Source organism: Amblyraja radiata, chromosome 2 (assembly GCF_010909765.2).
Source record: "Amblyraja radiata isolate CabotCenter1 chromosome 2, sAmbRad1.1.pri, whole genome shotgun sequence".
Classification (NCBI taxonomy): Eukaryota; Metazoa; Chordata; class Chondrichthyes; order Rajiformes; family Rajidae; genus Amblyraja; species Amblyraja radiata.
The window spans coordinates 132,737,527-132,765,041 of NC_045957.1; the positions used below are offsets into that span (position 1 = coordinate 132,737,527).

Here is a 27,515-nt window from a genome sequence, read left to right on the forward strand (position 1 = left end):
TGGATGATAGACTTAAATTTTGGTTCATTTATTATTGTCACATGTACCGAGGTTTGTTTTGTATGCTATCCAATTAGATCAGATAATAATGCAAACAAATAAAAGCACGTAAAACTCAAGTGCAATAGGTGGAACAACGGAAAAGATACAGAGTGCAGAATATAGTTCTCAGCATTGTAGCTCAATAGTTCCAGAGACCAAGTCCAATGTCTGCCATAAGGTAGTGGAGCATCGGACTGTGTCCTAACGTATGGGTTGAACATTCACAAGCCTGATAACAGAGCAGAAGAAGTTATTACTGAGTCTGGTGATGAACACTTTCAAGCTTCTGTACCTTCTAATCAATAGAAGTAGGGAGAACATGGAATGACCAGGGTGAGAAAGGTATTTGATTATGTTGGTTGCTTTCCTGAGGCAGAATGAAGTTAATGGCTGCAAGTCGATGAGGAAATCAGTTTTAGCAATTTAGAGGCAAAAAATATAAAGGTGGTTGGAGTGTCGTAACTTTTCTGCAGAGCAGCTGTAGGAACGCAATGGGTCAGGGAGAAACTGTGGAGAGAAATGGACTGTTGACATTTTAGATCGACACAATTATCTAGGTTCGATCTAGATGAATGGTCTCAGCATGAAATATCGAAGTCCGTTTCATTCCACAGATTCTGTCTGGCCAGCTAAGTTGTTCTACTTTATTGGTTACAGACCTCAGCATCTGCAGCTCCTTGTGTCTCGACAATGCATGTTAAAATATTGGCTCAATTGGATTCTTTCCAATATCCCTGCACAAATTTACTTTACCAAGTAGCACTTAAATTAGTATTTAAACTCTAACTGTAACTAAAACTGATGATATTATCGGGAAGAAATCCACTTCTATGAAATCTGAAACAGTTTCTTTGCCAGAATGCATAACTGATAATATTACAGACATAAGGGGACCTGGTTTAATATCTCAACTGAAGGATGACATGCCATGTTCATAAGTTGTAAAGTAAAAATCTGCAGAAGCCGAAAATCGAAAGAAAAATACTCAGCTGGTCAAGTATCTTCTGTGGAGAGAGAAAGACAGAGTTAAGAATGTAGGTCAATGAACTCTCATTAGGACTGGAAAAATGAGCATACAAGCAACAAAGAGGGAGGAAGGGAACGATGGTGGGAATGGACAGAGTAAATTTTGTGACTAGGACTGAAGGTGATTTTTTAACCCTTTCCCATATTCTCATATTTATTTGGAGAAAATTTTCACTGCTTGACCACAACATCAAACATGGGCGGCATGGTGGTGCAGCGGTATAGTTGCTGCCTTACAGCACCAGAGACCCGGGTTCGATCCTGACTATGGACGTTGTCTGTACAGAGTTTGTACGTTCTCCCCAGGACCTGTGTGGGATTTTTCTGCGATCTACGGTTTTCTCCCACATTCCAAAGATGTTTGAAAACAGGTTTGCAGGTTAATTGGCTTGGTATAAATGTTAATTGTCCCTTGTGTGTAGAATAGTGTTATTGTGTGGGGATAACTGGTCGGTGCGGACTCGATGGGCTGAAGAGCTTGTTTCCGCACTGTAGCTCTAAATTAAACTAAACTAAAATCATGTAAAGGCTGGTGGAGTGGAAGGTGTAGATAAAGGAATTCTATCCTTGCTTTGGCTGGGAAGAGTGGGGATAACAACAGACGTGAGAAACAGAGAATTTGTGATTTAATAACTCTACCCACTGTGCTCACGAGGAAGCCACAGTTAAGATAAAGGAAAGGCATCTTGAAGGAACTAGTGTGGTAGGTTTTGTAATTGGAACTGATATGACAATTTATAGAAACTTACAAAATTCTTAAGGCTAGATGCAGGAAGATTGTTCCCGATGTTGGGGACGTCCAGAACAAGCGGCCACAGTTTAAGGATAAGGGGGAAGTCTTTAGGACCGAGATGAGAAAAACATTTTTCACACAGAGAGTGGTGAATCTGTGGAATTCTCTGCCACAGAAGGTAGTTGAGGCCAGTTCATTGGCTATATTTAAGAGGGAGTTAGATGTGGCCCTTGTGGCTAAAGGGATCAGGGGATATGGAGAGAAGGGAGGTAGAGGATACTGAGTTGGACGATCAGCCATGATCAAATTGAATGGCGGTGGAGGCTCGAAGGGCCGAATGGCCTACTCCTGCACCTATTTTCTATGTTTCTATGTTTCTATGACAGACTTATGGAAAATGGGAAATGGAAAGAAATCCTTGCAGGAGGCATGGTAAAAAGCAGGGTTAAACAAATTAGCTGTGGAACTCTATCGGCTTCGAATTATTCTATATTAGAATGCAAGTGGCAGCCTTCATTGTACGCATCTCCAGGAGTTTGCTTTAAACAAAACTCTGAGCATGAAGTTATTAGTTGAGGCGATTCTGATGAAGGCAGTTCTATCTGAAAGGTCATTTGATACAGTGTAAACAGTGCGTTTTCCACAAATAGAAAAGAAGGATGTCTGTGATTGATGAACACGGGTGTCACATTGCCAGAAAATGATGTTTAAATTTTTAGAGTACCAGTGGGTATCTTCACAAAAAAACAGTGCTGAGTGTAAACCAGTCATTGTTTTTTACTAAAATGTACATTAAGCAATATGACAAAGTGCTTAAGCATCTATTTTTCTAAGGATTCCTCTTCATACTTTAATGGAAAGAACATTGACTAATATTGCTTCATCCACGTTCAAATATGCCATCTGGAACCAGTCAGAAAACGTTTTTCATGCACATTTTCTGCTGAGTTCTGTGTCTGTGGAGCCATAGGAACATTGATATTACGTAAATGAATTTTATATGAACTACTGTTTAATATCTTGATCAGCTGGGCAAGTAGGCTGAGGAATGGCGAATGCAGTTTAATTTAGATATGTGTGAGGTGCTGCATTTTGGGCAAGACCTTCACAGTGAATGGTAGGGCCCTGGGGAATGTTGTAGAACAGAAGGATTTAGGTGTGCAGATATATAATTCACTGAACGTGGTGTCACAAGTAGATAGGGGGTCAAGAAGGATATTGGTATATTCTTCTTCAGCAGACACTAAACAATAGATAATAGGTGCAGGAGTAGGCCATTCGGCCCTTCGAGCCAGCACCGCCATTCAATGCGATCATGCTCACCAGACTCAAGGACCTCGGCATTGAAGGCTCTGCACTCAGCTGGCTCCGTTCCTACCTTTCCAACAGATCCCACTTCATCTCTCTCCACAACCACACCTCTGCTACAGCCGCAGTCACTCAAGGCGTTCCCCAAGGCTCCGTACTCGGCCCCCTCCTCTTCATCATCTACATCCTCCCCCTTGGTCAGATACTCCGCCACTTCAATCTGGACTTCCACTGTTACGCTGATGACACCCAGATTTACCTTGGCACCAAATCCCCCCACAACCCCCCCCTCTCCCATATCAACTCCTGTTTGTCAGCTATAAAAACCTGGATGCAACATAATTTCCTCAAACTCAACAGCGATAAGACAGAATTCCTCCTCATAGGCTCCAAAGCCACACTCAGCAAAATCAATAACCCCACTCTCACCATCGACGGCACCACTGTCTCCCCATCTCCCCAGGCCCGCAACCTTGGCGTAATCTTTGATTCCACCCTCTCCCTTGAGCCTCACATCCGCCATGTCATTAAAACCTCCTTCTTTCATCTCCGCAACATCGCCAAACTCAGACCCTCTCTCACTCCGCCTGCTGCTGAAAGACTCATCCATGCCTTCATCTCCTCCCGACTGGACTATTGCAACTCACTTCTCCTTGGCATCAGCTCCACCTACATCAACCGACTCCAACTGGTCCAGAACGCAGCCGCCCGACTCATCACCCACACCAAATCCTGGCATCACATCACTCCAGTCCTCAAAAAACTTCACTGGCTTCCCATCTCCCACCGGATCACCTACAAAATCCTGGTCCTCACCTACAAAGCCCTTCACCATCTGGCCCCCACATATCTCATTGACCTCCTCTCCCCCTACCAACCCTCACGGTCCCTCAGATCCACATCAGCCGGTCTCCTCTCCATCCACAAGTCCAACCTCCGCAGTTTTGGGGACAGAGCCTTCTCCAGGGCAGCTCCCAGGCTCTGGAACTCCCTCCCCCAACTGATCCGTAATTCCGTGTCCCTCCCCATCTTCCAGTCCCGCCTCAAGACCCATCTCTTCACCTCTGCCTATCCTTAGCCCCACGTCCCCGTCCCTTTTCATCTGTGCATTAATTGCCTCATGCTGTGTTTTGTATTGAATTCTGTCTTTACTTTGTGTACTAGTCATGTCTCTACTATTTATTTCATTCCCCTTACATGTTTTTCCTATACATGCTCAATTTTTGTAAGGTGTCCTTGAGACTCTTGAAAGGCGCCCATAAATAAAATGTATTATTATTATTATGGCTGATCATCCCCAATCAGTATCCCGTTCCTGCCTTCTCCCCATATCCCCTGAGCCCTATCTAGCTCTCTCTTGAAAGCATCCAGAGAACCTGCCTCCACCACCCTCTGAGGCAGAGAATTCCACAGACTCACCACTCTCTGTGAGAAAAGGTGTTTCCTCATCTCCGTTCTAAATGGCTTACTCCTTATTCTTAAACTGTGGCCCCTGGTTCTGGACTCCCCCAACATCGGGAACATGTTTCCTGCCTCTAGCCTGTCCAAGCCCTTAACAATCATATATGTTTCAATGAGATTCCCTCTCATCCTTCTAAACTCCAGAGTGTACAAGCCTAGCTGCTCCATTCTCTCAGCATATGACAGTCCCGCCATCTCGGGAATTAATCTTGTAAACCTACGCTGCACTCCCTCAATAGCAAGAATGTCCTTCCTCAAATTAGGGGACCAAAACTGCACACAATACTCCAGGTGTGGCCTCACTAGGGCTCTGTATAACTGCAGAAGGACCTCTTTGCTCCTATATTCGATTCCTCTTGGTATAAAGGCCAACATGTCACTCGTTTTCTTCAATGCCTGCTGTACCTGCATGCTTACTTTCATAGACTGATGTACAAGGACCCCCAGATCTCGTTGTACTTCCCCTTTTCCCAACTTGATGCCATTTAGATGGTAAAGGGTAATGAGTATAAAAGTTGGAACGTTATGTTACAGTTATACAAGATGTTGGTGAGGCCACACTGTGTTCAGTTTTGGTCAGCCTGCTATAGGAAGGATGTCATTAAGCAGTAAAGCATCCAGAGAAGATTTATGATGATTTTCCCAGGACTTTAGTGGCTGAGCTATAGGGAGACGTAGGACAGGCTAGGACTTTATTCTTTGGAGCTTAGGGGGCTGAGGGGTGATCTTATACAGGGGTATAAAATCATGAATCTAAATAAATGGGGTAATCTTTTATGCAGGGTAAGGGAAGTAAAAAAAACAAAGAGAACTTACATTTACAGTTAGAGGGGAAATATTTAATACTAACCTGAGGGTCAACCTTTTCAATAAGAGTGTGGTGGGCATGTGGAACGAGCTGCTAGACGGGGTAGTACAACAATGCAGGTACTACAACAACGCAGGTAGTCATAGAGTCATAGAGTGATACAGTGTGGAAACAGGCCCTTCGGCCCAACTTGCCCACACCGGCCAACATGTTCCAGCTACACTAGTCCCACCTGCGCTTGGTCCATATCCCTCCAAACTTGTCCTGTCCATGTACCTGTCTAACTGTTTCTAAAATGTTGGGATAGGCCCAGCTCAAAGACCTCCTCTGGCAGCTTGTTCCATACACCCACCATCTGTTGTGTCTACTACAACAATGTTTAAAAGACACTTACACAGGTACATGGATAAGAAAGGTTTAGAGGGATATAGGCAAAATGTAGGCAAATGGGACTAACTTAGATGGGGCATCTTGGTTGGCGTGGACGAGTTGGGCTGAAGGGGCTGTTCTTGCAGCGTATGACTCGATGACAGTCTGACTCCATTATATTTCTGAAATATGTAAAATTTGTCGTGAAGATTAAGGGACAAATATGTACTCCATAAAAGCTGACCTGGTCATGATGAAGTATTGGCTTGTAAGGAAATAAGAACATTACCGCACTTCCCTGATGAATCATTCTTAAAAACGTTGCAATATGATAACAATGGTTGGAGATTTCAACGTTTCTTTCACCACAGAGAACATTAAAAAAGAAGTCAGGAGTAAAATATAAATCCTGCGGTTAAGTTACAGTGCTGTTATTAAATATCATCATTTGCTGCATGGCTAACTTGCTCAGAATTCATTTATTTTCTGCAAGTTTTCTCAAATGCTAGTTGGAAATTTCTTGGACCTGCTATGAACAAGCAGTACAAGGTGGTCGCTAGGATCCAGAATTAGAAATATTTAGCTGGCAACTAGAATCCCAAGTCAGATAAGTGGCAGACATTTTGCTAGAGAACATGGAAAGTCAAAGTATCAGGTCAACCTTCTTCAGATCCTTATCCACATTGTCCAGAGATGCTGCCTGACCTGCTGAGGTACCCCAGCACTTTATGCCTTTATTTGTAACCCAGCATCTGCAGTTCTATGTGTCTTGTCTGTTAACTAAAATGTTGTCCTAGTTAACAGACTAGACACATGGAACTGCAGATGCAGGGTTACTGCTGATGTCTTTCCTGATGTCTTTCAAATTAAAACCTAGAACTTTGTTCTGGGTTTTAATTTGAAAGACATCAAGATTATCAATGTGTTTAAGAAGGAACTGCAGATGCTGGAAAATCGAAGGTACACAAAAAAATGCTGGAGAAACTCAGCGGGTGCAGCAGCACCTATGGAGCAAAGGAGATAGGCAACGTTTCGGGCCGAAACCCTTCTTCAAATCTGAGCCGGGCCAGTCAGACATGGAGTCTAAAGAAGGGTTTCGGCCCGAAACGTTGCCTATCTCCTTCGCTCCATAGATGCTGCTGCACCCACTGGGTTTCTCCAGCATTTTTGTGTACCATCAAGATTATCAATTTATGCTCAAAGACTGAACCTAGGGTATGGCTCAATCTTCAACCTTCTAATATGTAGAGAGGGGTTAACGAATGGTTTAATGGTTTAGAGATTGGTTTAATGAATCAACCAATGAAAGATCTTGAAGAGCCAAAATAAAAAGCTGCAGATGCTGAAAATTTGAAAGTAAACGAAAAAGTCCAGGGTAACACCACAGATCTAGATATTTCAAATTACCATCACCCGCACTTCTCATCTAATGAGAGATCGTAGACCTTGAACATTAACCTCCATCCATGAATGCTGCAAAACCTGTTAAATAACACCATCATGTCCCATCAATAAAGTATCTTGTCAGACTCAGAAGTATCTTGTCAGACTCTGTAACGGACTTGAGCTTGTTAAAATTCATCATTTGTAATAGCCAGAAGCAAACTGGAAACACCCCCAGACATTACATATATCCCACTGGTAATGCAGTGACTTATTGGTTTACCAATGGGATACATGTAGTACACCAAGGAATCTCTCTGAACTTAGCAACTGAATAACATTTTAATTATTTTACTGCATTTGATGTTTTATTGAACGATTAAAAGTGAAAATATGTATCATATCAAAAATAGTAGGATTATATATTTTCTGGGTAATTGTGTGTATCAGATAATGAGACTTTAAAGAGTTTATTCTCAGTTAAAGTACTAGATAGAAGATTGTTTCTGAATGCACAATGCACAACTGCAATCAGTAATGATCATTTTTAATCTATACTTTCAATACATGTTCACACTAAACAGTCACTCCACCTGATTCTGCTGCTTTGCACTGACAATTTAATAACTCTGGCACTGGCCACTTAAATCAGCTGCCCTGGACATTTTATGACTGTTTTTACTGTATTTTAATGTTGCTGTTTTTACCTGCACTTTTTAACTATTCGTACTGTTTTATCAGGGACTGGATTGTTTTTATTGTTTTTATTATGTGTGAAATGTTTAAGTTTTATGTGCGATGCTCCGGTATTCCCTGGGAAACGTCTTCTCAATTTGCACTGTACAACTGTGCCTTGGAAGATGACAATAAAGGTTGATTGACTAATTGTAAGAATTCTTTAACAATGCACCACCTGGTCTTAATCGCAACACAACACACTGGCATTAATCGTAGGAAAGCATGGATAAAGATTGAACCTGTTTAACTTAATTCACATTTTAGAGCTTCCCAGCACCCCATCCAAACAACTGAACTTAATTTAATTTCAAATGAAAATAAAAATCACAATCAAAATTACAAAAGGATGTTCCCCACTTGAGGTTCTTTACCTGCTTAGTGTGTGAACAACTTAACTGTAACCATTACACTTCTGGCTATTAGCTTATGATAACCTTAGTAAAATAATATATGCTCACACTATCCTTACTGGGAAGTTAAAACAAATTTTAAAAATGGGTGATTTACAGTAGTCAATTACTATGCACTTACCTGTAATATCACCAAAAGCCATTTTACTAAATGATTTATCTTTACATTGAGATAATGTATAATACTGGATAAATGGGTATGTTGGAAGCAGAAGTTTTATTCTGTTGATGTTGAATAAATGATTGGCTAATATGGTTCTTCAGCTAAATGGACATTTGATTCTTGATGGGATAATTGTGAGGTGAAATATGAGAGCTGTGGCTCATTCATAAATCATTGTCAAATCCCAGCCAGAAGCATTCCTTCCCAGTTGAGGAAACCGATCGACATAATTAACTTCACCCCATGTGGCTATCATCCCTGCTGGCAGATAATGGGCAGACATTGATATTGGTTCTCGAGGTGACTGGAATCTACGTTCCTAGCGTGAGGAGCTGACCTGCACGCATCTTGTTCAAGTGACATTGAAAATTGAATGAAACGAAAACCAACTAATTGCTTTTTTCCCTCCCGCTTCTATCTCTACAGACCTTCTGCCAGCATGCAATGGGGAAGCAGTCACTTTCACTTTCTTGGAACAAGTTTTGGACATTCTACTTGAGTACATTTTGAAAACATTTGACAGATCTACAAAAGTAATAGATTTCCACTATCCCGAAGATCTCCTGGAGGGATTTAACTGGATGCTGGATGAAAAGCCGAATACTTTAGAAGACATTTTGTTGACCTGCAGGACAACACTAAAATATGCTGTAAAGACAGGTAGGAAGATTCATGAACTCTCCTTTGGGTGTCGTGAGCCAGAGTACAATGTAAAGTATAAAGTAGATTTTTAACCTAGAGATTGTGTGTACAATTTAATCAGCTGATAAAACGCTTGAAATAATCATCACAAATATTTCACGATACTTTACTTTAAAACTGACCACAAAACAAAGTTTAACACTCACAACAAGCCAAAGAAACTTTCTTGACTACAGTATAATAACTGGGAAAAAATTAATACTAAAATTTTGGAAAGGCCCTATAACCCCCAATTAAAATGTGGATTGTGGAAATGTCGGAGACCCTACACCTGGAAAGAATCAGACTTGTCTTAATGGACAAACAAGAACTTTTTGTTAGAATATGGTCTCCATTCATTGACTATTTGAAGGGGTAGATCGGTTCAGCACGGGAACCTGACTGAAGCTTGAACTCAGGATTAGATGAAAAGTTATACTTTATAATCCACGAACCTATCTCCAATGATGTATTATTAGTAAATCATTCCATTCTTTTTTTTATCTTGACATTTGTGGGGTTTTTAATACTAAAATTTTGGAAAGGCCCTATAACCCCCACAATTAAAATGTGGATTGTGGAAATGTCGGAGACCCTACACCTGGAAAGAATCAGACTTGTCTTAATGGACAAACAAGAACTTTTTGTTAGAATATGGTCTCCATTCATTGACTATTTGAAGGGGTAGATCGGTTCAGCACGGGAACCTGACTGAAGCTTGAACTCAGGATTAGATGAAAAGTTATACTTTATAATCCACGAACCTATCTCCAATTATGTATTATTAGTAAATCATTCCATTCTTTTTTTTATCTTGACATTTGTGGGGTTTTTTCCTCTTTCTCTCTTACTTCCTATCTTTAAAAAAAAAACTAGAAGCAGAATCAATCCACAATTGATAATATTAATAATGTACGACTGATATACATGAAATGTTTATAATATGTGTGCTTCTAATAAAAATATTAATAAAAAATAAATAAAACTGACCACAAACAGCTACTTTTGAGTTGGAGGAAGCATGCAACAGCAGATAAGAACAGTTTGACTGGCAATCCAGTTAAGGAATGTTCCAGATCATCACACAGGGGTTTAGATTGGGGAATCACTCATTGTCTGAACTCATGATCTGAATTCACAGTAGTGTGAAAATTATATTATCTACTCCAGTGACAGATTATTTATCAAGAGTATTCACTCTGCCAGCAAGGCAAGGCAATTTAGAAGATACCGTATGCTACTCTAATCTGTTGAATCTCAGTAGTGGACACAATTTGGGTATTTAAGAAGGAACTGCAGATGCTGGAAAATCGAAGGTACACAAAAAAGCTGGAGAAACTCAGCGGGTGCAGCAGCATCTATGGAGCGAAGGAAATAGGCAACGTTTCGGACCGAAACCCTTTTTCAGACTGATGTGGGGTGGGGGGGGAGCGGGGAGAAGAAAGGAAAATGGAGGAGGAGCCAGAAGGCTGGGGGATGGGAGGAGACAGCAGGAGGGCTGAGGAAGGGGAGGAGACAGCAAGGACTAACAAAATTGGGAGAATTCAATATTCATGCCCCCAGGATGCAGGGTATTTGGGTATTCATTGACTGGGCTATGGAAATGGTCAAAGTTTTACAGAGGAGGGAAACAGCAGACAGAATGGAGAAAGAGAAAGTAGGACATCCTTTCAGACGATTGCCCACTAGGTAATTTATTTTCCTCTTTAGAAACAACCAGATTTCTGTTTCAAAGATGCATGACTCCTTTTAACTAATCACTGAATATTGACTACCAATTATTCTCAGGATGGAAGCTAGCCAACTGAAATTCCTCGTGGGAAAGGATACACAATGAGATTATAGCTATGACCATTTTTAAATGATGTTGCCTTTTGTTCATTCTTTTCATCGGATAGGGTAAAGATATTATTCCATTTTATTTCTTAACAAAGTGGATGTCGAACTACCTATTTCTAATCAAGCTACACATACCTCTGCCTATTATGCTCTGCAGCTGGTCAGTTACAAGTGCAAATGTGGTGATCTGGCCATTGTTTTCCAGATTGTAAGATTGTGGTTCTAGTTTCTACATTTCCTTTCAAAAAGATAGCTTTTCTGCATCAATGCTTTTTCCCCTTGTGCCTCATTAATAAAAGATAGGTGTATAGAAGTCGCTCCTTCATTCCATTGTTATAATAGGCTGTGGGCCGAGCATCACAAATGTGTCTAGAAATCAGTTTTCGTGACCCAAGTCACCAAACTACATGAAATTTTCCACAGATTTAGATGAAATATAATTGAGAAGTCATAACTCGTCATTGCCGAAAGTTGCACATTAATTAATTAAACTAATTAGAAAATGAGATCAGGAAAGTTTCGGCAATGTGGCCAATGCCCATATTACACGATGGGCAGCCTATTTCCGTGTTGCAGTCCATTTAAACTATATATCATTGTACCTATATATTCCAGATAGTAATATAGGTATAATAATATAATAATATAATATATTATATATATAATAATATAATATAATATATTATATAATATAATATAATATATTATTATACCTATATATATTCCAGATAGATATATTCCTCCGTTTTCCTGGAAACGGCCGCTACGGATGGCACTATGTACACCCCCCCCCCCCCCCCCCCCCCGGGGATCGCGAATCGGCCACTTTTTAATTGAGACCGCGGTTTCACTATGTTAAATACATAGGCCCCGCGATCGGAGCACCTTTTCCCGGTAAATTATCGCAGGCTGCTCCGAGATTAGATGGTTAAGACTTATTATTCTACAACACGCTGGCATTAGTGAAAATGTTTAATTTACCTTGTTATTGATACATATAGTTTAGGCCCTCAACTTCATGAATAAATGAATAAGTGAATGAGTGAATGAATGAATGAGTGAGTGAATGAATGAGTGAATAAATGAGTGAGTGAGTGAGTGAGTGAGTGAGTGAGTGAGTGAGTGAGTGAGTGAGTGAGTGAGTGAATGAGTGAGTGAGTGAGTGAGTGAGTGAGTGAATGAATGAATGAAGGAATGTACAGCCTCCAAATCTCATGTTTTCACATTATAAAGGGTGCAATTAAATTAATTAAAGTCCATACAGATTAATTTTCATAAATTCAGACTTTAGATCTTACCTTTCAGTCTGAGTTGTTTCACAAAGTTTCACAACTTTGTACTCAGCAGGGACTTTGCTTTCAAGACTTTCTTCCACTTCTATCCACTTAGCTGCACATTTTTCAGGCTTCTTAATGCTTTTCTCACTAAATTCAATTACCCTGCTGCAAGTTTCCACGACAAAGACCCTTCATTGGAATCTCCAGTAAAACAGGCATCAGTAGAGGCACTCTCAGCCATGTTGGGTGCTAGCCTGAAACAAAGCGCGTGATTGGCCAACTGGCAGACAACTCAATGTTAAACGTGCTTTGATTGGGCTAAAAATACCCGAAAAATACCCGTTTTTTCTCTAATTTAATAAAAAAAATGTGCAAGTCTTGTTCATGACGAGTTTCAGGGGTGATTTATATAATTTTTTTATGCAATATGTAAACATTTCATGTAGTTCTGTGACTTGGGTCACAAAACACTGGAATAAAGCTCCTCGGCCCACAGCCTATAATGGATTGGGGAAAAAGCATTACATTTGCAATAAAGACACAAACTGCTGGAGTAACTCAGTGGGTCAGGCAGTATATCTCTGGAAAACATGGATAGGTGACATTTTGGGTTGGAATCCTTCTTCTGACTTTAGATTTCCGAAGGGCCAGGAAGGGATGGGTTGATCGGATATCGTCATCAAAGCTTTGGTAGACACAAAATGCTGGAGAAACTCAGCGGGTGAGGCAGCATCTATGAAGAGAAGGAAAGGGTGATGTTTCGGGTCGAGACCCTTCTTCAGACTGATGTTGGGGGAGCGGGGGCGGGAATAAGATAGAAAGTGGGCGGAGACAGTACGACTTGTAGGAGAACTGGGGAGGGGAAGGAGGGAGAAAGCAAGGGCTACCTGAAATTAGAGAAGTCAATGTTCATACCCCTTGGGTGTAAACTACCCAAATGAAATATGAGGTGCTGTTCCTCCACTTTGCGCTGGGCCTCACTCTGACAATGGAGGAGGCCCAGGACAGAAAGTTTGGATTGGGAATGGGAATGGGAGCAGGTAGTTGAAGTGCTGAGCCACCGAGAGATCAGGTTGGTTATGACGGACTGAGCGGAGATGTTCAGTGAACGATCTCCGAGCCTGCGCTTGGTCTCGCCAATGTAGAGAAGTTGACACCTGAAACAGTGGATGCAGTAGATGAGGTTGAAGGAGGTGCAAGTGAACCTCTGCCTCACCTGGAAAGACTGTTTGGGTCTTTGGATGGAGTCGAGGAGGGAGGTAAAGGCATTTGTTTTCTCGGGATTTGCCTGCACCTCCATCTTTTACCTCAAGGGTCATAATAACTTTGCTAGTTCCTGGCGTCGAACTATTGGAAGGACATGGATCACTGGAGACGGAGCGGGGGAGATTCACCAAGATGTCACCTGAGTTAGGAGAAACTGGGAAGACTGGGTATCTTTTCCTGCGATTTGGGAGTCTGAGATGAGATGATAGAGATATACAGAATAATGAAGGGCATAGGCAGGTTGATAGTCTGAAGAAAGGTCCAGACCCGAAATGTTCCCTGACCATGTTCTCCAAAGATGCTGCTAGAACTGCTGAGTTACTCCAGCATGATTTGTCTTTTTTTGTAAACCTGCATCGACAGTTCCTTGTGTCAGTATCTAAGGAGAATATGGATAGGCAGCGTTTCGTGTCAGGACCCTTTTTCAGACTGATTGTAGCCGGGGAAGAAAGCTGGGAGGTAGGGGTGGAACAAAGCCTGTCGAGTGATAAGTGGATTCATGTGAGGATTGATGGCATGGCGTTGAGGAATGGCCTGCCCCGCAATGAATGCATTTGTGTTTTTCTTGTTTATTCCTCTGCTTTAGAAAAGTCCTCTCACTTGAACCCTTAGTTCTGCATTCATCAATGAGACAAAATCATTTGATTAGTAAAGAGAGTAATAAACTGGGAAATAAACTTTAGTACGTGGATATTGATTTCAGATTAAGTGTTGCATAAGTTTTTTAATAGTAGAATTGAAGAAATACTGTAGCACAGGGGCTTGGGTTTACATCCATAAATCTGGCAGAACCATGTTTCCAATAACTGTTTACATTCTCTCCTGATAATCCTTCCTTAAACTTCTAGGTCGGGCTAACTTAACAGTTTCTCAGTTGGCACAACAGACAGTGAATAGATTTTTTAAAACTAGAATCTGAGTACAATCTATTCCTCTTTTACTATACTCAGAACAATAACACAGCAATTATACTGCTGTGCTTTTATACATTGGATGGTCTAAGTTCAGCTTTCTAAGACGTTTTACCATAGCAATTACTTATCACGCATTCACATTAAAAGGAACTAAAAGTCTAAATGTACACGATGAATGTTAATTAATTTCATCTCCAAGGTTACCAAATGCTGATAAATTATAAGCATCAACTTACTTGCAATAGCTCTACAATACAATGGGCTTCTTCACAATTCTCAAATGCTGAATTATATGATATTTTCTTACATTATATTCCAATAAGTTGTAGAGTGCTGACATGGATAGAGAAGTGGTTAGCAGACAGGAAACAAAGAGTAGGGATTAACGGGTCCCTTTCAGAATGGCAGGCAGTGACTAGTGGGGTACCGCAAGGCTCGGTGCAGGGACCGCAGCTATTTACAATATACATCAGTGATTTGGGTGAAGGGATTCAAAGTAACATTGGCAAATTTGCAGATGACACAAAGCTGGGTGGCAGTGTGAACTGTGAGGAGGATGCTATGAGAATGCAGGGTGACTTGGACAGATTGGGGTAGTGGGCAGATGCATGGCAGATGAAGTTTAATGTGGATAAATGTGAGGTTATCCACTTTGGTATCAAAAACAGGAAGGCAGATTACTATCTATATGGCGACAAGTTGGGAAAAGGGGAAGTACAACGGGATCTGGGGGTCCTTGGTCATCAGTCTATAAAAGTAAGCATGCAGGTACAGCAGGCAGTAAAGAAAGCGAATGGCATGTTGGCCTTCATAACAAGAGGAGTCGAGTATAGGAGCAAAGAGGTCCTTCTGCAGTTGTACAGGGACCTAGTGCGACCACACCTGGAGTATTGTATGCAGTTTTGGTCCCCCAGTTTGAGGAAGGACATTCTTGCTATTGAGGGAGTGCAGCTTAGGTTTACAAGGTTAATTCCTGGGATGGCGGGACTGTCATATGCTTGTACACTCTGGAGTTTAGAAGGATGAGAGGAGATCACATTGAAACATATAAGATTATTAAGGGTTTGGACACGCTAGAGGCAGGAAACATGTTCCCGATGTTGGGGGAGTCCAGAACCAGGGCCACAGTTTAAGAATAAGTTGGAAGCCATTTAGAACGGAGACGAGGAAACACTTTTTCTCACAGAGAGTTGTGAGTCTGTGGAATTCTCTGCCACAGTGGCCGGTTCTCTGGATACTTTCAAGAGAGAGCTAGATAGGGCTCTTAAAAATAGCGGAGTCAGGGGATATGGGGAGAAGGCAGTGATCAGCCATGATCACATTGAATGTCAGTGCTGGCTCGAAGGGCTGAATGGCCTACTCCTGCACCTATTGTCTATTGTCTATTGTCTATTGAGAATTTATTTCAACTTTCTAATCCATTGTCACACCTATGTTTAAAACATTATTGGTCATATTTTGCATGATCCTCTGACTGAAGATTGTTCCACTGGTGGTGCCACACCGATCATAGAATTATTCATTGTGCATAAAAAGAGCAAACCATAAATAAAGAAATCTGAAATTTGAAATAAGTGCTACGTGTTCTTGGAAAAGATGGCAACATTTCTCTTCCACAGATATCTCCTATGGCACCCTGGACTCTGGTCTGCAAAGTCCAGAAAGTCCAAAGACAGTTATTCTACTTAATATCAGCATCAAACAAGAGTATATTCTTTCTCAACATATATTCTGTGGTGCTTTTTCTTCTTCTTTTTTTTTCTTTTCATTTATTTAGTTTTTTATTATAAACATTGTACATACATCTTAATCATAATATGCAACATAATACATTTCGTGTACAACTTCTCTTTTTTTTAAACTTTAAGCTGTAATAGAAAAAGAGAAAAGAGAAAGAAGAGAAGAATGAGGATAGTAGTGAAGTGTAGTCCGCAGTAATTGCCGTTAAATTGTGTGGTTCTAAAGGCGGAATAGATGGGTCTAATCCTTGCTAGACCTACGACAATGAAACAAATCCAATTAAGAACTTGTCTTCAATTTATCCTTTCCAGGCCCTAAACTTTCTATGGGGAAAATAATGAAACCAACCACGTGAAATTCAGGTCTGCAATATTCAAGTCAATGACCCCAAGCAGTACAAGAAAACTGTCTATGACCGATGCCAGGCAATTAACAAGAGGGAATTTTGGACCAAGCTGGAGTCACAAGACAATGGCACAGATACCTGTAGATTGTGGCAATACTTACACACCAAAACAGGCTGCAAAGTGAAGGCAGGCAGTATTGTTGGCAACAATGGGTCCCTCACCAATTAACTCAATGCATTTTATGCTGGATTTGAACAGAAGGCCTGTAGAGAAATGCCACACACCCCACCAATCTCTGGTACACCTGTACCTACTGTTACTGTGGCAGACGTAAGTTCGGCCTTCCTGAGTGTGAACCCGCAGAAAGCAACAGGTCCAGATGGAGTCCCTCCCTGGCTCTGGTCCTCAGGATCTGTGCAGACCAGCTAGCAAGGTATTCGCAGACTACAGTAAATTATAGGGAGATGTAGATGTAGCCCAGTCCATCACACAGACCAAACTCCCCACCATTTACTATATCTAGACTTCATGTTGCCTCAGGCCAAAGGCAGCCAACATAATATAAGATGTCCCACCCCGGTCATTCCTTCTTCTCTCTGCACCTATTTGGCAGAATGTACAGAGGTTTGAAAGCACACACCACCAGACTCAGGAACAGCTTCTTCCCCTCTGTAATTAGGCTTTTGAATCGGTCTTCCATAACTTAGGGTACTGTCCGATTCACCTCTACCCCATTGTGGACTTTGGACTTTGTTTACGGAACTAATGCACTCCAATATGTTTCTATCCATTTGTTCTATATACTTGAGATTGATTTGTTAGTATTCCAACAGCACCCCTGGCACCCACCTCTCTGTGCAAAAATACTTGCCCCTCACAACCGCTTTAAATCTTGCCCCTCTCGCCTTAAAGCTCTTCCGGCTACCCTTTGAGATTTCCACCCTGGCAAATAATTCTCACCGTATATATGCTTTTCATAATTTTATTACAGGGTGACACTGTGGCGCAGCTGGTAGAGCTGCTGTCTCGCAGTGCCGGAGACGCGGGTTCGATCCTGACCCCGGGTGCTGTCTGTGTGGAGTTCTCCTCGTGAACACGGGAGTTTTCTCTGGCTACTCCTCCTACATATCAAAATATTGCAGGTTAACTGACCTCTGTAAAATTGACACATAGTGTGTAGGGAGTGGATGAGAAAGCACGATAATACAGAACTAATATAAACAGGTGATCTGTGGTCTGCGTGTAGTCGGGAGGCCTTCAAAGCCGACAATCTGTAATAAATTTTAATGGAGAGAAGGCAGGGATGGGATACTGAGTTGGATGATCAACCATGATCATATCGAATGGCGGTGCAGGCTCGAAGGGCCGAATGGCCTACTCCTGCACCTATTTTCTATGTCTATGTTTCTATATACTTCTATTGATGAAGCATTCAGCTGCCCTCTGCACAGAGCTCTTCATTTCATTGCAAAATGAAAACAGTATTTTTTATCTATGATATTTTCCTTTTCTTTGCTTTTTTTCAAATAGAATTGAACAATCTTATCGGGTTGGTACACAGTGAGTTTATAACATGCACATTGGCCCAACTCCAACTTTCATATAAAGCTCCCAGTCTAATAATCATAAATAACCTGTTAGTTGATATTACATGAGAACAAATGTATGTGAGATATGCTTGAAGAATTTCCACACCATGCTGATGAAAGACTCAATGTTATCAGGAATCCAAGCACCACGTTACTTGTTGGCATTCTTGAATACAATATTTGATTTGAACATAATTCAAACGAGACACATGCATTTATGTCAGAATCGTCTCTGGACATCTATTTAATAAAAATAATCATGTATACATTTTATTACATTTATTTGAAGCTGATAAATTTAAAAAATGCTAAACGTGAGTAATTTGAAGTATGTTCCAGCATTACTCTGAAATGACAGCCTGATGACACAAACGTCTCCAAAGGCTATTGTGGGTCAGCATTAACCCTTAAACCACATGGACTTTCCAGCATTGCACAACATAAATAAAGCAATCATGAATCATGACCTTCAAATAACAATACACAGGGGCAACATTGCTTGTTAATGAAGTGCCATGGACTTTGCAGTTCAATATAAACGGTGCAAATTAAAAAGCTAAGACATTATAGAATGGATTTTTAAATGGTTTGATAATGTTAAACCCCTGTCCCACGGTACGAGTTCATTCCAAGAGTTTGCCCTGATTTGAACTCGGAGATTTACGGTAATGGCCATTCGTCGGTACTCGGGGCTCTCATGGACATTTTTCATCATGTTGACAAATCTTCACGCATCTTCCCGTGCTTACCTTTCCGTTAGCCAGTCGCTGCCTCAAAAAGGCTGGCAGTATCATCAAAGACCCACACCATCCTGGCCACACACTCATCTCCCTGCTACTTTCAGGTAGAAGGTACAGGAGCCTGAAGACTGCAACAACCAGGTTCAGGAATAGTTACTTCCCCTCAGCCATCAGGCTATTAAACCTGGCTCGGACAAAACTCTGATTATTACCAACCACTTTCTGTTATTTGCACTATCAGTTTATTTATTCATGTGTGTATATATTTATATCATGGTATATGGACACATTTATCTGTTTTGTAGTAAATGCCTACTATTTTCTGTGTGCTTAAGCAAAGCAAGAATTTCATTGTCCTATACAGGGACACATGACAATAAACTCACTTGAACTTCCCGAGTACCTGCCGTTAGCGCTAAGAGACGTCCCCGAGCTCCGATGTACCCGCTACGTTCATTCTCCGTGCTTACCACAATTTTTTTTAAACTTGGGAGAGCTCTTGGAATGAACTCGTACCGTGGGACAGGGCTTTTAACACAGCTGTCTGTAACAGTTTTATTTTAATTCAGCACATTTTAGAAATACATCCAGAAATCCAAATTAACGTGCAGTTGTTGTTTGCTCATAGGTCATCCGAGGTATTTCAACCAGCTCTCAACAGGATTAGATATGGTCGGCCTCGCTGCTGATTGGCTCACCTCCACAGCTAACACTAACATGTAAGCATGACTTTGTTGTTGCATTCTGGAGTGCGTAAAATGCCTTTCTTTTGTACTACACTTCACAAATAATTTTCAAGCCTCGTCAATCTGTGCATCAGCAATTCTTTTCGTTATAGATTCATATTTTCTTAAAGTCATACATCACGGAAATGAGGGCATTGACCATGTCCATGGATAGACTCGGCTTGTACTCGCTAGAATTTAGAAGATTGAGGGGGGATCTTATAGAAACTTACAAAATTCTTAATGTGTTGGACAGGCTAGATGCAGGAAGATTGTTCCAGATGTTGGAGAAGTCCAGAACAAGGGGTCACAGTTTAAGGATAAAGGGAAATCTTTTAGGACCGAGATGAGAAAGACATTTTTCCCACAGAGAGTGGTGAATCTGTGGAATTCTCTGCCACAGAAAGTAGTTGAGGCCAGTTCATTGGCTATATTTAAGATGGAGTTAGATGTGACCCTTGTGGCTAAAGGGATCAGGGGGTATGGAGAGAAGGCAGGTACAGGATACTGAGTTGGATGATCAGCCATGATCATATTGAATGGGGGTGCAGGCTCGGGGCCGAATGGCCTACTCCTGCACCTATTTTCTATGTTTCTATGTTTCCATGCTACTCATTGTACCTCCCTACATCATTTACCTGCAATGAGTTCCATAGTCTTCTATGTCTTGGTGATTCAAGTACATGTTTAGATGCTCTTTAAATGTCATTAGTATGTATGCCTCGACTACCTCTTCAGGCTGTGCATCGCAGGCTCCAACCACACTGTGTATGGGATTAGTCCTCCTCAGATCCCCTCTAAACCTCCCACCTGTTTCCTTAAACCTCTGCCCTCTTGTCTTTGATAATCCCGCAAAGATCAATGAGGTTGTCGATGTGGGGAGCTGGAAATTGATGTGATGTAAAATGTACATATATCATCCGTATTTACTGTGAAGGATGTTATGAGAAGCTAGGGAAGAAATTGCAGAGCACCTGGCAGAAATGTTTGTATCGTCAATAACTTTGGGTTAGATGCTGGAAGACTGAAGGATGACTAATGTTGAGTCTCCATTCAAGAAAGGCCACAAGTAAAAGCCTGGAACTACAGACCAGTGAGCCCAACATCAGTGATAGGCAAGTTATTGAAGGAGATTATGGCTTGGAAATGAAAGGACATGAGAGAGGGCAACGCTGGATCTAGTATTGGGAAATTGGAAAGAGCAAGTTAATGAAGTGTGTGTGGAGGAGCCTTTTGGGACCAATGACCACAGTTTGATTAGGTTTAAGATAGTTATGGATTGGGACGGAGAGGTCCACGTGTTAAAATGATCAACTGGGGTGAGACCAACTTTGAGGGTATGAGAGAAGGTCTTGCTCAAGTTGACTGGAGCAGGTTATTTGAGGAGAAAGGATCATCGGCCAAGAGGGATGTTTTTAAAAGTGTACAGAAGAAAGCTCAGGATGTGTACGTCCCGGTTATTGAAAGGCAAAGCAGGCAAACGTAAGGAAGCTTGGCTAACGAGGGAAATTGAGACATTAATCAAAAACAAGAAGGATGCATGGGAACGGTATAGGCTGGATCTCTATTCCATGAAGCACAGGAGGATGAGGGGAGATCTTATAGAGGTATACAAAATCATGAGAGGAATAGATCGGGTAAATGCACAGTCTTTTGCCCAGAGTAGGGGAATCGAGGACCAGAGGACATAGGTTCAAGGTGAAGGGGAAAAGATTTAATAGGAATCCGAGGGGTAACATTTTCAGGCAAAGGGTGGTGAATGTATGAAACAAGCTGCCAGAGGAGCTAGTTGAGGCTGGGACTATCCCATCATTTATGAAATAATTAGACAAGTACATGGATAGTACAGTGTTTAAGAAGGAACTGCAGATGCTGGAAAATCGAAGGTACACAAAAATGCGGGAGAAACTCAGCGGGTGCAGCAGCATCTATGGAGCGAAGGAGATAGGCAACGTTTTGGGCCGAAACCCTTCTTCAGACCCTTCTATTATGATATGGATGAAGAGCAACTGTGCCGTTTGCCAGCTGAGCATCCCCTCAACTATTCCCCTTCAGCTCCGCAGCTTATTCTCATCAACCTGTGCTTTTTACTACTTAACCAAGGGACAGCTTACAGAAGCAGATTAACCTGCCACACATCTACTTACATTCAAAGAAAATATATGCTCTGGCTACGAGCAGGGGTATTTAGTTCACACAATTTATTGAATGGTGCCCTTCATTTTCACAGCCCATAGAGATTTCTGGCACAAATGTCTAGCCAGTGAAGGCTGAAACAAGCAGTTCTCCATGTTTAATGACCATCACAGGATTATACTATGGAGTGTCAAAGTATCAGTCTCTGGTCTGCGGTGTCTCAGAGTCAATCAATCATCTGTGATTGCTTTAATATTTAAATACACCAATAAAATAATTCAGCATCAGTGTCATCGTCATCCATCTTGGCTCATTGTTACTTTTGGAGAAAATATATTTTTTGAATTAAATGTCTCTGATTTATGTCAGACACCCTGAAAGTAATTGCTTGTCAAGACAAGCAGAAGTAATTAATTGGTGTACTGCATAATTGTTACAAACCTCCTGTATCAACGTTGGTTACTCTGAGTACAACATGACCTCAGTACCAATGCCACTAAACTGCAAAGGCAACATACATTTATGTTGTACCTTTAAGGGAGAACCACATTGGAGACATCTGCTTGACTCTACCCAAGGTCTTCAGACATGGCTAGACAGTGTAATTGAATTTGATCCATCTGAGATGCTTTCTCTAGGTCAGGCAAATAAAACTCACTGTGTGGATTTTGTTTGGAGACAATTTTGTTGCGATAAGAGTCTTTAGTTAACCAATGTGGCTAATCACAATAATAAATGCATTTATTATTACCAGGTTATGCTGTAGATTATCCACCCTTAGCTTGTTTATTTTTAGTATTCCCGAGTACTGGAGTGGGTCTCACACCAAAGAACAACGTGTTCTTTGCCTACTTTTTCTGTTTTTATACAAAATGAATGTCAATGTACCAAGTTGTCTCCTAATAGAATTCAGTTCCAATTTCTTTGCAATGACCTTGATCCCCTTGCAATTGAAGTAACACTTTAAACCAGATAATACTTGCCAATGTATTTACAATAATGAAACACAAAGATTATTTCCTAATTTTGAGCTGCATATATCCAAATGTTGCTTGTGTCATTGGTTACAAGTGGTGATTCGTGTGATGGCAATTTACACAAACGCATATATGCAAACACGCGCACACGTGCGTATGCACTTCCTGGGAAGAAGCTGTTCTTGAACCTGAAGACCATGGTTCGCAAGTTCCTGTACCTTCTTCCAAATGATAACAGCATGATAGGAGCATGGCCAGGGTGGGGTGGGTCTTTGATGATATCAGCTGCCTTTTTGGGGCAGGGCCCCCTGTAGATCCCTTCAATGGTGGGGAGCTCATTACCCCTCATGAACCAGGCAATGTCCAGCACTCTCTGCAGCCTCCTCCTTTATTCCTGGGCGTTCGAGATACCGAACCAAACCATCATGCAACCAGTACACACCTGTAGAAGTTCGATAGAATAATCATCAACAATTTGAATCTCCTCAATCTCCTCCATCTTCATAGAAATAGAGGCATCGATGAGCTTTCTTCAGTACTACATCACTCTATCTAATGTTTAGTTTTTGAGCTTTTGAGTGTCACTTAATCTTTAAGTTTGAGAGCAAAAAAGGCAGGAACTTTGCTGTTGTCAGATGAGGGCCCATTTTCTCATTCATATTGCAGGTACATCTTTCAAACACTTCAAGGCCAAACCACATTCTTGTGTCATAGAGTCATGGAGAGTTACATGACTGAAATTGGCCCCTTGGCACATCAGGTCTGCACTGACCAACAAGCACCTATTTACAGTAGTCCTACACTATTCCATTAAAAAAAATTCTACCCACATCTCATTAACTCAGCAATGAATTAACCTACCAATCTGCACATCTTTGGGATGTGGGAGGAAAGAGGGGCGCACGGGGGAACCCCTGTGGGAAAATTCCATGAGGACAGCACCCGAGGTCAAGATTAAACCCTGGTTACAGGCAGTGGTTCTACTAACAGCACTACTGTGCCACCACTGCTAATCAACACTACACTTGGACATATGAATATCTATCCTGTGCAGGAAGGAACTGCAGATGCAGGTTTAAAGCAAAGATAGACACAAAAAGCTGGAGTAACTCAGCGGGTCAGTCAGCATCTCTGGAGCAAAGGAATAGGTGATGTTTCGTTTCGAGCCCCTTCTTCAGTCTGAGTGATGCTGTCCTACCTGCTGAGTTACTCCAGCTTTTTGAGTCTATCGTCGACTATCTACCCTGTAGTTTACACAAATGTGTGGAGAATTAGAGAGCATTGATATTGCATTTTGTTGCTGTTTGATACATTTAAGTGACTAATGGAAGATTACAGAGGGATTTAAGTCACTCTGGAGATCTGATTTCCAATTATTTCAACATATAAATTGTAAATGTGATTTCAATGTTTATATCGTGGTTCTCTTTATTTTTCCTCCCACGCCTTTAATATGTGGGCAGCATAGTAGAGGTGGTAGAGCTACTGCCTCACAGTGCCGGAGACCTAGATTTGATCCTGACCTTGGATGCTGTCTGTATAAAGTTTCCACATTCTTTCTGGGACCGCGTGGGTTTCCTCCGGGTGCTCTGGTTTCCCCCCACATTTCAAAGACATGCGTGTTCCTTGGCTGATTGGCCTCTGTATATTGTCCGCAGTGTGCAAGGAGTGGATGTGAAAAGGGTATAACATTGAACTAGTCTGAACAGGTTTAATCGTTAGTCAGCATGTGCTCGGTGGGCAGAAGGGCCTTTGTCCATGTTGTATTTCTAAGCTAAATGTGGATCCCTTCTGGACTGAGGGGAGCAAAGTGGGAGAATGAGCCCTGATCTCTGCTTCCATAACCCCAGTCCCTACCCAGCTGGTACAGGTTACCTGAGGAGGCAGATCACAGAATGCTGATTCACCTCCACTCCTCCCAACATCATAAAATTAGGTCATTCGGCCCATCAAGTCTACTCTGCTATTCAATCATGGCTGATCTATCTCTCCCTCCGAACCCCAGTCTCCTGCCTTCTCCCCATAACCACTGACACCTGTACTAATCAAAAATCTATCTATCTCTGCATTAAAAATATCCACTGATGGCCTCTAAAGCCTTCTGTGGCAAAGAATTCCACAGATTCACCACTCTCTGACTAAATACATTTCTCCTCATCTCCTTCCTAAAAGAACGTCCTTTAATTTTGAGGCTGTGACCTCTAGTCCTAGACTCTCTCACTAGTGGAAACATCTTCTCCACATCCACTCTATCCAAGGCTTTCACTATTCTGTATGTTTCAATGAGGTCCCTCCCTCATTCTTCTAAACTCCAGCGAATAAAGGCCCAGTGCTGACAAACGCTCATCATAGGTTAACCTACTCATTCCTGGGATCATTCGGAAAACCTGCCCACTAGAAAGTAACATGCTCCATACTAATGCAATGTATTTATTGTGAATTATCTTCAGGTTTACATATGAGATTGCACCAGTGTTTGTCCTGTTGGAGTACATCACCCTGAAGAAAATGAGGGAAATGATTGGCTGGCCGGGAGGATGTGGAGATGGAATATTCTCACCTGGTACGTGATTTGTTTTGTCTTTCTGTATGACTCAATATGCTGGTACAGTTAAATTAAGAAGAATAGCAGCAATGGAAGAGCGTGTCATTATTCACCAGGTTAAAATGAAAATACGTGTGCTAGATAATGATACGATCTCTTCCAAGACATAACACAAGGCAAGAGTTTGGTTATGCCACATTTGGAGTATTGCATGCAGTTCTCATCACCCCATTACAAGAAGGAATGTGAGGCATTGGAGAGAGTGGAGAAGAGATTTATCAGAATGCTGTCTGGATTAGAGGGTATTAGCTATTAGCGGGTATTAGGGATTGGACAAAATTGAAATGTTTTCTCGGGGACGTCCAAGGTTGAGGGGAGATCTGATAGAAGTATATAAAACGATGAAAGACGTAGAGAGTAGACAAAAATGCTGGAGATACTCAGCGAGTGAGGCAGCATCTAGGAAAGATAGGGTAATCAGTCAGAACCTTTCTTCCAGGCTTGAAATTTCAAAGCATAGATTTATGGTGATATGAGCAAGGTTTAAGGGAAATGTCAGGTAAAAAATTTATTTTACACAGAGGGTGATGGATGCCTGGAACACACACCCACGGACGGTGATGGAGACAGATATGATAGTGGCATTAAAGAAATGTTTAGATAAGCACATGAATATGCAGAGAATGGAAGGATAGGAATTAACGTGTCCTTTTCAGAATGGCAGGCAGTGACTAGTGGGGTGCCGCAAAGCTCGGTGCTGGGACCCCAGTTATTTACAATGTATATTAACGGTTTAGACGAGGGAATTAAATGTGACATCTCCAAGTTTGCGGATGACACAAAGCTGGGTGGCAGTGTGAGCTGCGAGGAGGATGCTATGAGGCTGCAGGGTGACTTGGATAGGCTGGGTGAGTGGGCAGATGCAGTATGATGTGGATAAATGAGAGGTTATCCACTTTGGTGGCAAGAACAGAAAGGCAGATGACTATCTGAATGCGTGTGCGGATGGAGCATCGAAGGACGAGATGTGGAAGCTAAGATACCGATTGGTCCAGACCCTGTGTCCATCACATCACTGGCCGGGGGAAACGGGAGGGTGGGGGGGATTTTTACTTTTCCTTCGCCACATTTGGATTGCCAAAGATCATAGAGCAGATTATTTTTGTAAGTATTGATCTACCATGGGGCTTGGGGTTTAGAGGCTGGAATCTCTCCCTCTCTCTCTCTCTCTCTCTCTCCCTCTCCCCCTCTCTCCCTCTCCCCCTCTCACTCTCTCCCTCTCTCACTCTCTCTTTCTCTCTCTCTCTCTTTTTTCCCCAGAATTATTTGGTATTTAGCAAAGACAACTGCATCTGCAGTTCCTTCCTACTGAAGAAGAACCCTGGCCCGAAACAACACCTAATCCATCCCCTCCACAGATGCCGCCTAGCCCACTGAGTTCCTCCAGCACTCTCTGTTTTTTATTTAACTCTGAAATTGGAATGGGTGACGTTTCGGGTAGAGAGTACTGAAGATGGGTCTCTACCCAAAACGTCACCCATTCCTTCTAGCCAGATATTCCTTCTATCTATGCTGCCTGTCCCGCTGAGTTAGTCCAGCTTTTTGTGTCTATCTTCAATTTAAATAAAAAATCTTAAATAAAAACACAGAGTGCTGGAGGAACTCAGCGGGCTAGGCGGCATCTGTGGATGGAATGGATTATGAGTTGTTTCAGGCCAGGGTTCTTCTTCAATAGGAAGGAACTGCAGATGCAGTTGTCTATGCAAAACGTCAAATGATTCTGGGAATGCCAAGAGAGGGCGAGAGAGCGAGATGGATGGATGGATGGATGGATGGATGGATGGATGGATGGATGGATGGATGGATGGATGGATGGATGGATGGATGGATGGATGGATGGATGGATGGATGGATGGAGAGAGAGGGAGAGGAGAGGGGAGAGAGAGAGCAAGAAAGAACAATAGAGTGAGAGAGAGTGAGAGAGAGAGATTCCAGCCTCTGAACCCCAAGCACCGTGATAGATCAACGCTTACAAAAATAATCCGCTCTATGATCTTTGGCAGTCCAAAGGCGGCGAAGGAAAATTAAAAATCCCCCCCACCTTCCCGTCTCCCCTGGCCAGTGATGTGATGGACGTGGGGTCTGGACCGATCGCTGACAAGGTCTCAGACAAATCCCATCCCCGGAGACGCCCTGTCTGTTATTTGACTTTTCGGTGTCGCATATTTGGCTTTTTGGTGTTGAGTCAGTTCGGTTATTTGGCTTTTCGGCGTCACGCCGGTTTGGTCATTCGGCTTC

At 41.9% G+C, this 27,515-nt stretch overlaps 1 protein-coding gene across 1 annotated transcript in view; it reads left to right on the top strand.

Moving 5' to 3' along the window:
* The window catches only part of gad2 (glutamate decarboxylase 2), a 111,764-nt gene that overhangs the window by 43,263 nt on the left and 40,986 nt on the right, over positions 1-27,515 (top strand). Inside the window, exons 4-6 of the mRNA XM_033015942.1 lie at positions 8,868-9,101; positions 19,463-19,553; positions 25,123-25,235. Coding sequence (XP_032871833.1) covers positions 8,868-9,101; positions 19,463-19,553; positions 25,123-25,235 — 438 coding nt within the window. The remainder of the gene's footprint in view (positions 1-8,867; positions 9,102-19,462; positions 19,554-25,122; positions 25,236-27,515) is intronic.